Source organism: Branchiostoma lanceolatum, chromosome 4, assembly GCF_035083965.1.
Source record: "Branchiostoma lanceolatum isolate klBraLanc5 chromosome 4, klBraLanc5.hap2, whole genome shotgun sequence".
In the NCBI taxonomy this organism is placed as follows: Eukaryota; Metazoa; Chordata; class Leptocardii; order Amphioxiformes; family Branchiostomatidae; genus Branchiostoma; species Branchiostoma lanceolatum.
Window position 1 is genome coordinate 24345486 of NC_089725.1, and position 12352 is coordinate 24357837.

The 12352-nt window shown below is 44.2% G+C and overlaps 1 protein-coding gene across 4 annotated transcripts in view; it reads right to left on the reverse strand.

Annotated features, from left to right (window-relative positions):
* Positions 1 to 2380: 2380 nt before the first annotated feature.
* Positions 2381 to 12352, reverse strand: part of LOC136433559 (uncharacterized) — a 31917-nt gene continuing 21945 nt past the window's right edge. For 3 of the 4 annotated variants that reach the window (XM_066425870.1, XM_066425873.1, XM_066425871.1), the window contains exons 9-13: positions 9777 to 9902; positions 9213 to 9367; positions 4722 to 7844; positions 4543 to 4560; positions 2381 to 4159 (exon numbers count right to left, since the gene is read on the reverse strand). In XM_066425870.1, the coding sequence (XP_066281967.1) occupies positions 4042 to 4159; positions 4543 to 4560; positions 4722 to 7844; positions 9213 to 9367; positions 9777 to 9902 (3540 nt within the window). In that variant the 3' untranslated portion in view covers positions 2381 to 4041. The remainder of the gene's footprint in view (positions 4160 to 4542; positions 4561 to 4721; positions 7845 to 9212; positions 9368 to 9776; positions 9903 to 12352) is intronic. The other variant, XM_066425874.1, reaches the window with a different exon arrangement.

Here is a 12352-nt window from a genome sequence, read left to right on the forward strand (position 1 = left end):
AGGAGGTTTCATCTACCGACATAATTCCACCAGCGTACATAATTGTGCCACCCTGAAAAGATACATACAAACAGATCTCCAACCCAAGGTCCCTCGGCATAATGCACTCCTGTATGTCTAAACTGTGCATGCCTGGGGGTTGCTGCACTAGAGACCTCTCAAACCCACAGTTTTTCAAAGTGGCAGATTTAGGTAACCCGGCAGATTAATGTTAATTGAGGTTAATTCTAACATCACATGTATACCAGGCTCGTAATAAAAAGTCGTAGATCACCAATTTAACCAACATGCCAGTACAGCTTCTTTATTGATTGCGGTAATATTATTGGCACCTAACAAGGTGTAAGTTAACATCAAGGGAGAGACATTGCGCATCCATGTGTCAATGTCCGTCCCACAACTTTCTTTGTTTACAGCCAAGCTGAAGCAGTAAGTAAAATGCTCTACTGTCTGTTGTGAGAAGTTGACAGGCCTGCTGCATATGAGGTGTCCAACAGGTGTTTGTTGCCTCGTAGATTGATCACCATTACAATTTGTAAATTTTCTACTAACTGTAGCAGCAACACATAGGCCCGATTTACACAAGCGTTCTTGAGTCCATTCAGCGACTCCAAGTTGACTCCAAGTCACTGAGACTCAGCGACTTGGAGTCGCCTCTGAAAACGTGTGTGAAAATCAGGCCATAAATCTACATGTTATATTAAAGGTGGTGAGCAACAACTGACCAGTAGGTTAATTTGATCATTCCATGAACTTTTGTGTGTGACATCTGATACTGTATAGTCTCCACCCCAGTTGTTGGGTAGCAACTGATGCACCCCAAAGCAGTTATCTATGGTGGACCCAGCAGAATACAGTCAAGACAACTGAGTTGACTTCATGTCATTTTTTAAATGCTTACATCGGCCATTCAGCAGAAGACTGGAAGGTCGGAATCAGTCATGGAACGAACATAAAACCAGCTACAGTACTTCAACTTCTGTGTATCAACAAGTGAAGAATATCAAAGCAGGAAAGTTTGCAATATTTCTCATGTAATACCTTAACTGGGTCATGGTTCAGAACTTTACCATGAAACATCATATACATGTTACTGTAGTAATGTGTTACTGCCTTTTTCTGCAGTGTCTCGTTTTCGCTATTTAGTTTGAATTAAAAACAATATCGACGGAATCTTAAATAGTTTCAGCAAACAAACAATATTGAGAGCTGTAGACAACATTTGTCAACATTACATCATTTTACAAATTCACAGAATTCAGCAAAGTTGTCTTTTCTAGAAAAGACAATCAAATATAAAAAAAGAAACTAGGCAAAAAATACTTCCTGGCAAAGAGACATAATACATAAAATGTTTATAAATTAGAACACTGCATATGTTCACAACTTTATTGACATCAATAAAAAGTCTATCTGGGATCTACCTGATACTATAAGGAAGAATACTTTTAAATTTCAAACAAGCCCCATGACAAACATGGCATAAAATGATTTGTTACTTTTCCAACATGTAATGAAATACTGAAATGTAATGGTTGAATCTAATTGCACTGACAGGAGTCTGTCCATAACTGCTCTGTATTGTGAACTTTGTTTAAAACACTGTAAGTATCACAAAATTATGTAGTGCTACTGAGACATATGCAGGTTATGAGTCAGTATCAGCTATGCATATTTAAAACATGTCCACATGCTATGGAGCTGCAAAATATTCTTGATGAAGACGTTCGCTGACAAATCATACCTGAACTCTTGAATGTCCAAAGTGTACATGGAATGTTTCTAACAGTATACTACACAGTCAATAAACCTACTTGTATGCAGTGTCTGCAGCATGAGAGAATTGCTGAATTTGAGATGGTCAAATATAAAAATAAAATTTGCATATTGGAAATAAAGAGCTTTACAAATATTTGGCAAGACAAACATCAATGGAAAACAAATTGGGTTAGGGATGGACCAGGATGCATTGGAGAAGAGGGGTCTTCAGTGGAAGTTCATATATAAAATTTGAAAATTTCAAATTTTTAAGAGAAGTAATAGTTACAAAACACAGTCAGCAAATAAATATGCATGAACTATTGACCTTAAACAATTTGTACAAACAATTTCACATAATCCTGTCAAGATCCATCCTGGTTCACCCCTTATAAAGCGAAATGTATACAAATACTGGTAATTACATATCAATTAAGCATATACCACATGGTAAGGTATGTACCACACACATTACAACAGTCCCATTAGTGAACCTGTCACATTAAAAGTAAATCATTTCATAGTAAGCAGTATTTAACATTTGCAAAAGTTTTCACATTTTATACATGTAGCCTTTTTCAGATATAAAACAATCTTTTGCTATCATATAGCTACCAGTGCAACAAATAAATATGGCATGCTATTTACAGGTAAATGTTATGAACTTGTCAATGTAAATCCTGATCAGATGTGTAATTGTACAGTACCATCATCATAATTTTGCTGACTAATGGAATACACGGTAGCATAACACATTTGTTAGTACATGTATGTCCTTCCCAGTTAATATGAGACGTTTTCTTGTGTCACTTTCTACAATATGTTAGCACCCCCTCAGAACTGACATTGACAAGTGCAATATTACGATTTCTATTTTCCCCCATATAGTCTAGCACGTTGCTGCTCCCAAGGGCCATAATTTCACCACTGTGACGGCAGGAAAGGCAGTGTATTGCAAGGCACATGATCTTTACCAAAGGTCATAGCAGCAAAAAGGAAAAGAAACAAATTGTGATTGCAATACATTCCAGAAAATGATCCTGCCATCCCGAAGTATTGCATATCGTTCGTCAGCACCAGGGCCAGGCCGTCCTGCCCTTGTGGCAGTCTCAGATGTGCCTTGGGAAGACATTTGACAATTAATATACAGGAGAAACATCTACAGCAGGTGCTGAAGTACCCACACACTTATGTCCCGTAACACCCACACAGCCTGCATTAAACAAGGTGCACTACATTTTGTACATCTTGAGTCAGTATGAAAGCAGTACTAGTGTGTGCCTGTGTTATCTATGAGATGTACAAGATCCGACTGAGCAACTGTCCAACTTGCATTTTACTGTCCACAAAGGTACTTAAAATGAGTAATCAAGGGATATCAGACTAGATCTAGAAATCATGTACATGACGGAATTTGGAAGTTGCTAACTTTTCAGTGCATTTAACTTCTTGCTGTGGTAGTTTTCTGTATTAGTTAGACTGCAATGAAAATGAGCAAATTCTGTTCTCCAATATGAATGTGGAAATCAGCAAAGTTTAAACTTGTCCCACTGAATCTGGCAGAATTTTTAGGGACATCTTGAGCTCCTGGTGTGATAGACAGGGTTGGAAGGATGATTGGTGGAGGCTGGAGGTGAGGCCAGCTGCTATCAAGACTGTGTACAGAACAGGTATTGACTGATTCATTCATCCAGACTGGTGAGTGCCGGAGTTGACAGATGTAGCAGATGAACCAGTAACAAAGGGTGTCCAGGCTAATGCTCTGACAGAAAGTGACAGTTCACACTTCTGAGCCTTGCAATGGAGGCTGCGCAAAAATTGACATTTTCTACAGTTTCTTACATCTCACAGTTACACGAGTCTCCATAAATGAGAAATCACCATGGAAGAACTACCAACCTAAAAAGAAGACCTGGACATGGTTGTAACTACTGTAACAGCTTTTTTCTATTGTTATTCTAAAGATTCAAAACCTAAAACTTGAGTGAATTCAACCTCATCACTTTATTGGTGAGAAGAAGTCACTCTCTAGTCAGAGCATGTGAAATGGGGACTGCTACATTTTTTATTGTACAGATTTTGTTATGGGGGTTTGTGCTGGAAATGTTTTATAAGTCTGCATTGGGAAGCCTTTTGTAATAAAAGCTGCTGGTGAAGAGTAGTGCGGGTATCTACTTTACTTTATCCTTGTAAACTAGTGTAATACTTGTAGGTCCACTGCTGTTACAAGCTGTACGTGCTGTGGGGGTGAGAACTGGAGCCAGCGATGGATGTTATTCTGTCCTATGGGCGCAGCGGTCCAACGTGTCGGGGAGATCGGGATGGCGAGGAAGAGGCAGATCTGATGCGGTGGCCACGGGGCGTTGGCACGGGTGACATGGATGGCTTGTAGCGTCGTCGTCTGTGGGAGACAATCAGGTTTGCATTTCATCAAGCACCAGTGTACATGTCTAGCATAAAAAGGGTCAGTGCAAGAGAATAGCAAGCAGTATGAACATCTCTGAATACAATTCTCTATCTCTTTTTTCTGTGCATCTATTTTGCTTAAAATCCTCAGACCTGCTTTATCTCATGTACTAGTTCTTTTGGGAAAATGTCAACAAAATTTCATCAAAATCTTCATCACAATTGATTGCCGCATTCTGTATCACTGTCCCACATATCAATTACATTTGATAGGATTTTCTAACATGTTACACATTTGAAGCAACAACACATTATACATTTGTTCAGGATGAATGGAAAGAATTCACACAAAATGCAAACAAAAAAAGTTCTATTTACCTTTCTGACATTTTCTGACTGAAAATCAGAGAAACGAGAGAAGAGGAAAAGACCATAGGTGACAGGAGAAATGACAAACACAAGTAACGGCAGAAAGGGAAAGAATCAAAGAGGGTGAAAACACAACTAATTTGACCAGAAATGGATCCGACAAGAGAAAGTGCAGCGCTGACACTAACCTTGCTGAGATACACCCCCGGGCAGGAGCTTGCCCAGGTGGAGGTCTGGGAACGAGAACAGATTGCTCGGATGCAGGGACGAAGGTCGGCTGCAGGGGTTCTCTGGCCAGGATGGGAGAAACCATCCCACCTCTCATGACGGGGGACGGCGAGCTGCCCCTCCTTGGAGTATACTCCCTCTTGCTCCAAGAGTCTGTAGCCGAGTCCACAGAGCTAATACTGATATTGTCCTCCATATGAGCCTCTCGTTCCCTAAGAGCTGTGACCTGCGGGCTTCTTGGTCTGTCCTTTCTACTCAAGCCTTCCTTTTGTAAGGAGTCAACGATGAGAGGACTCCTTAAGGGAACTCCATTGTCCTTGCTACTGCGGGGACTCCTCGGAAGCTCCCGACCTTTCCTGGTACCCCTCTCCCTGGGAGCGAAGGGGCTTTCTGAGAGGGACTTTGACCTCGGTGACATGGGTGGTGTAGAGTGATCATCCGACCAAATCTGGCCATTTTCTTGCGTTTTCGTTTCTGCAGTCTTTTTGCTATTTTTGTCATTGGGTAAGGGTTCTCCTTTATAAATAGGGATTTTGGACGGTTTTGAGCTACTTCCTAGTTTCTCTAGTCTACCTGTCTGAGATTTAGCATTAGTGGGAGGTACAGTTGGCAGCTTCCTCCTCTGTTCAGGCTTTTTTCTGCCAACCTGTGGGCTGTGTACAGGGATTCTTGAAGGTTTTATCACCTTCTCCATGGCTTTATGTTCTGAACTTTGTAACACTTCCTTCACTGTAGCTACTTCCTCCTCTTGCAAGGACTGCTGTATATCTATACTATCTGATCTAAATATCTCTCCTGAGGGTCCGTTTTCTACCAACTTGTCTTTTCCATTGTCTTCCAGAGTGAACTCCTGCGAGCCAGCCCTTGTCAGCTCTTGCGATCCTGCCCGTTTCAGGTCCAGACCATTCTGTTCTACGCTTACTGCAGTGGGCACGACAGTGCTGAGGTCACTGTGACTGGTCTGGTCCATTTCCGGCAGTTCTGGTGCTTTCACTGTCGGTGACAGGTCGGGATCCGACCTCTGGCCCTTGGAAGTTTCCACATCCTGTGGTTTTGTGTCCCGCCTCAGAGGAAGGGTCACCACCGTTTTCTGACCTTCCACGGTCTCACTCACCGAAGTGTCTGATTTGCTATTCCCCTCCTTTGAAAGAGGCAGTTCAACGTCCTCATTTTCTATTGCCTCGTCAGCTGCCTCCTCCTCTCTTGGGCTTGATTTGGGAAGCAAGTCTTTTTGTTGTAACACGACATCCTCCTCTCTGTCTGAGAAGAGTTCTGGGGTTCTAGAAAGTTCTCTATCACTAGCGCTCTGAGACTCTCTTTCCTTCGTGCTGTCCTTCTTCTTGCTGCCATGTGAAGGGTCTCCCTCATCAGGAACACTGTATGTAGATTTGGACAGCCTGGAGCTAACAGGGGAACTGGGTTCAGATCGACTACTAGGGGCATCATGAGCAGCACTGCCTACCCCACTATTGAACACAATTTCCTGGATCACCTCTTTGTCATCATGAGCTTTAGGGTAGGTAGTTGTTGCTCTGAATGATGTTGACGATGGAATAACCCCCTCGACAGTCATTTTCTCCTCCACGTAACCCTCGTATCTCTCTATTCTGAGCTCCTGGTGAATTTCTATGTCCCTGGCCCTGCGGTCCTCCTGATCAGACGAGGCGGTGCTTGTCTGCTCCTGCCGGGGTTCTGGTGGGGACGCTGCATGTTCTGAGACTGACGACCCGCTCTGAATCCTCTCCTGCTCGTCATACATAGCACCAGGCTGATCCTTCTGTTCCACATCAGAGTCCACGATAGATCTACTAGTTTCAGTCTTCTCATCTTTATGCATGTCCCTGTTGACCTGTTGCGGCCGGGGAGGCTCTGGCGTGGCAGCATGCAGCACCTGGAACTGTCCCTTCTGGTCCTCCTGCTCCTCCTCCCCAGAGCTATCCTCAAACGAGAGGATCCACTTCTTGTTTGAGGCTGGCCGTGGGGGGCTTGGGCTCGGAGTACGCACAATCCCCGGTGCCATGGGACTCTCCAGGTCGACGTCATCGCCCGACTTCTCCTTCGTATCAATGTCTTTCTCAGGAAATGATTCGTTATCCTTGTCGGGCTGATTACTCTCTGAGGCAGCATCACTGGGGATGGGCAGGGCAATGTCTGCGAAAGAGGTCTTCTCTTTCGCTAGCATGGTTCTTTCAGTTCTCGTCTCATGCACCGCATTGTCCCCGTTGCTCTCTTCCTGATAAGACTGTGATGGTTTCCCATCATCAGCCTTTTCTTGTTCCTCTTCTTGGAGAATATCTTGCAGGACACCATTGGGTCCTTGAGCAGGTGACAGTATCCCATTTCTGGAAGATAGCTCCTTCACTTCTTCCTCCCCTATTCTCCCCTCATCGTACATCCCGTCCTTAAAGCTGATATTTTCCTCCACAGCTTCGATGTTAAGGACTGGAGCCTCAGCAGAGCCCATTTTTCCTTCCTCCTCTAGAATATCCACCATCTCCACCTGTTCATGGAGCCCCAGTAGAGCATGTCTCACCGGGAAAGCCTCTACATCCAGTCCCACATTCTGACTGAAGCCCGTAGCTCCTGCAACATTATCCATCACGTTCTCCTGCTGTCCTCCCTCCGTGCTCCCTGCACGCTCCAACAGCCCAGAGGGAATCTCCCCATCTCCCTGCAGGTTTGCCTCCTGCGCTACATCCCTGAGTTCACCTGCGTATGTGCTACCCGTAATCTCACCATTGGCCACGGCAAAGCCTGTGTCAAGATTTTTGTTCACGTCGCCGTTGACCTGGGCTTCAGCCTTGTCGTTGCTCCCTGTCTGCGAGGGGATCACTTCCCCCTTGTCCTGATCTCCAGGCTGAGCGAACGGCCTGCCACCGTTCACCCTGTTGAAATCGTGTCCCACATTGTTTAAGACTTCCAGCTGGGGTTTCCTGATGTTGAGGTTGATGTCAGCGACCTCCCTGTCCAGCCGAGCTGCCTGAGGAGGAACGTTGTCCTGGATGCTGAGGTTCCCGTCCAGCTCTCCATCCTCCGTATTCGCACACGGCATGTCTGCGGTGATGGGTGTGGCAGCCATGATCCTGGAAGTGTATCGAAAAAGAGGACATTAAAAGGGTATACATATTTTTAACAGTCAGTATAATCTGTTCATGTACTATGCAAGGGGAAACGTTTCATTATACAAGGCATGAAGCATGGATGATTTAAATGTGCTCTCCCAACTACGGCTATATTGGTGCCATTAACTCAAAGGTCTGTTATCAATCATAGCCTGAAACTAAAACCCTTTTGTATCTGACAAAGTCGCAGAATGTTTTCGGCTTTTTGAGACTTACAATGCAGCTGCCCCTGATATATTGATGTGCTGGAATGAATACCAGACTAAGACTGAAGCTAAATCCCACGAGCAGTGTATATTGAAAGGAATATTTACTGCAAGGTATTTGGTATGCTATTCGTGTTGCCATGGGACTTTAACAGATGACTGCCTGCTACAGAGCCAAACCAACCTTAACCTAGCTGTCATAATGCTTCCTTTGGGATGTATACAACAGTAGGTGAGCAAAGTTTTACCACAACTCTGGGAAGAAGGCTTCATCGTTCCCAACATAAAACCATATGCATGTGTCATTTGAAAGCTCTCCTCCAAAAGCTATATGTAGGGGTTTGTTCTTCTGGTGGTGCCTCTATACATACATATATCCTTCCAAGCGGAAAACAGCCCCAAAGAGAAATATGCTTTTAAATGCAGTAACAGTCATGAGAGAATTTTCATACTGGAATATCTTAAAACCTCATGATGATACAATTGATAACAGGACATCTTTTTGAATTTTTTTCCTACCAAAGGATTCCAAAGTCTTTTGGAAAACCAATTCCCTGAAACAAAGTTTATAAATGAGTCGATACATTTGCAGACGGCAGGCCAGCTGACTTGGGACAAACAAGTTGCCAGGATGTCTAGCTAGACTGCATGCTAAGATTCACTCTACCCTCATGGTGCTTATCTATTTCCTTTGGCTGCTGGCCTAAACCCTTTTGATTCATGTTCCTTGAAAAAGAAAGTAACCGAAGCGAAATACATCAGGTATGGCTTTGGGTTAGCAACAACAGTTCTTTTTTCCACTATAGCACATTTACATATTAGTTTTTGGAAACTCTGTGAATAGTTTCATCAGGTTGGTAAGTCACTGAATAAAAAGACTACCGTTTCGGTGACCGTCTGTGTCCTTCCCCAGGGAAATTCTGACTGATTTGCTTTGCACTGCAACTTAAGTTTGGAAACTATAGTAAACTGTATGTACACTACTTGTGTTATTTGTCCATGACGCAGGGCCCAGCTGCAAAGCAGTATTAACCACTGAGCTGGGCAACCCTGGGTAAAAATGACAGAAAATATAATGAATAAATGAAACTGGTGTTGTCAAATGAGGCGCTGCATGCCTTACCCTGCAAGTCCCGGGGTCTCCTTCCCGTGGTGAGGAGGGGTGGATGTTGTCGTGGTGGTGAGAGACCCATCTCCACTGCCCCGCTCCCAGTCGTAAGGGTCTGTTTCCTTGATATTTTTCCTCTGAATCATTCCCTCTATTAGACCCTGCAGGAACTACAATAAAAAACATAGACAGAAGCAAATCAGCTAAAAAAACTTCATGGATCATGGTGGCTTACGGACTATTCTCATAGCTGAGAATATGATACAAAAGAGCCCTTGACATCATCAATATGCTCTACCATCAGTACAGGGGCCCTTCGTAAAACAGCACAAATTGAAACAATCTGGTCTCCTTTATGACCTGGCCAGTTGTTCAACAACCATGGCTTGGCTATGCATTAAAATGGAAGTGCAATTACAAGTGATGAAACTTAACAAGCGTGGATGAAGTGTTGGTGACTGTAATTCCAGGCTTGTAAAGCACTTCAACCATACAGATGGTTAATTGGATGAAATCAAATAACTTTGAAGATGAAGAAGTGACTTATCTAGATTCAGCAGGGAATGGTTGAGCACTTACCTGATAATTTGGCTTGTCATAATACTTGAGGCCCTGGACATGTTCAAGGAACTGCTTGAACTCAGAAGGCAAAGACTTGAGAAGCATTCTGTGGTCACATTTCTCCTTCATCAGTCCAACTTGTTCCTTTGGGACACGAATAAGAAACAGTCACACTTATTACATTTGGTGGTGATGCATGGTACCAACATCAAACCATTCTTTCATCATTGCAATTAGTCAAAAATAAAAACAAGATAATGTAGTACATTTTACAAATATACAGCAACATTTTGTAAGTCACTAACAAAAGGTAGTGGGTGCTAGATGAAATGTCTGACCGTTTACAAAATATAATGTTATGTACTTGCTTTGTCGATGAAGGTTAGAAGGTGATTAGATACACCAAAAAACAGTTACTCAAGAAATAGGATAAAATCTTAAAACAGTCAGACATTTCAGACAGCATTTGCTATCTTTGTCAGTGACTTTGTCAGGAAAGAACAGGAGAACCTACTTGAGTAACTATCATCTTGTGTATCTTATCACCTGGATGTCTAACCTTCATCAACGTATGCAGCAACATGGTAAATGATATCAGAATTCCCCGCCCATACCTCCCACCGAAGGTCGAGGCGGCTTGTCTCAAATGTATATGTACATTTTAGTAGGAATACTGTGTAATTAACTCAAGCTGCGAAGTCGGAGCACCTAGGGATCTCGCGGATGCCGCAGTCCCCACACTCAGGAGAGTGTGCCTCACCGTGGTGCAGGGGTGAACTCAGGGTAACGCAAAAACATCTGCAATCCCTGAGGCCAATGGGTGCACGTGGAAGCCACTGGGTTAATCTCCCACAGGTGGATAGTCATGTATATGGCAACCGATTACGAAAACCTCAGTGCGAAGGTCTCAACCTGCCAGAGGACTAACTCAGAGCGGGACGAGGCGTGTTGATAGTTTTAGTGACACTTCTGGAGGAGGACAGCCTATGACGTCTCATCGACCGAAGCTCTTGTCCCCCAAATACCGTACTAACATTGCAACATGGAATGTTAGAACTCTTTATCAAGCTGGTAGAATTCATCAAGTAGCTGCAGAGATGAAGAGATTAGATTTAGAAATAGTTGGTTTAAGCGAAACGAGATGGTTAGGAAGTGGCAAGACTACCCTGCAGAGTGGAGAAACCTTCATTTACTCTGGCCTTCCAGAGGACCACCCGACACATGTAAGAGGAGTAGGATTCATCATGTCAAAGGCTAGTGCACGGAGTCTGAAGGAGTGGGAACCTATCTCAGAGAGGATCATCATGGCAAGGTTCACATCCCGCTGTCAAGACACCACAATCATACAAGCTTACGCCCCTACCAACGATGCAAGCGAAGCAGATAAGGAAAGTTTTTACGAACAGTTGCAAGCCACCATGGCCAAACGTAAGAGGAGAGACATCACCATTCTCATGGGGGACATGAACGCCAAAGTGGGATCAGCAGACAGTGGCAATGAGAGAGTGATGGGGAAGCATGGCGTCGGGACCATGAACCAGAACGGAGAGCTCTTTGTCGACTTCTGCTCCTTGAACGACCTGGTAATAGGTGGCACCTTGTTTCCACACAAGGAGAGCCACAAAGTGACCTGGAGATCACCCGATGGATCCTTTGAGAACCAGATAGACCACATTGCGATATCTAGACGGTGGCGTGGAACCTTGCTAGACTGCAGAATAAAGAGAAGTGCAGATGTTGGTTCGGACCACCATCTGCTCCTGGCTACATGCAGGATACGTCTCGCCGCCTGTAGGAAGAAACCACAGAAGACAATTAGGTATGAAGTAGACAGGCTGAAAAACCCGGAAACAAAACAGGAGTTTGTACTTACCTTGGCAAACCGCTTTGATGCCCTACGATACAAGTCAGATGAAGAGGAAGAGGTAGAGGACGATGAAATCGAAACGGAATGGTCTGTCATCAAAGAGGCATACACAAGCACATGCGAGGAGGTTCTGGGAAGGGTTAAGCGAGAGAAGAAGGCTTGGATGAGTCAAGGCACATGGGAGAAGGTGGAGGAAAGACGCAACCTAAAAGCGAACATTGACACCAGCAGAACCAGGAACCAGAAGGCCAACGCTATGAAGCTCTACAACAGAGCAGACCGGGAGGTAAAGAGAAGCTGCAGGAAAGACAAGAGGAAGTGGATCTCGGACAAGGCCACTGAGGCAGAAGAGGCCGCTTCCAAGCAAGACATGAAAACCCTCTACAGAATCACAAAGACACTGAGTGGTAAAAGAAGACAGATCGACAAGCCAGTCCAGGATAAAGACGGTCAACTGCTAACTGTAAAGGAGCAACAAATGGAACGCTGGAGAGAACACTTTGAAGAGATCCTCAACCGCACACCTCCACCGGATCCAGCGGAAGTAGAACCTCCAACGGATGTGCTTGATATACGCACCGGACCACCAAGCAAGGCAGAGATCCGTAAGGCCATCGCCTCACTTAAGAATGGCAAAGCGGCAGGAATAGATGGGATCCCCCCGGAGGCCTGGAAAGAGGCAGGCAGTCTGTCAGTTGAAGCCCTCTACCCTCTCCTTATTAGAATA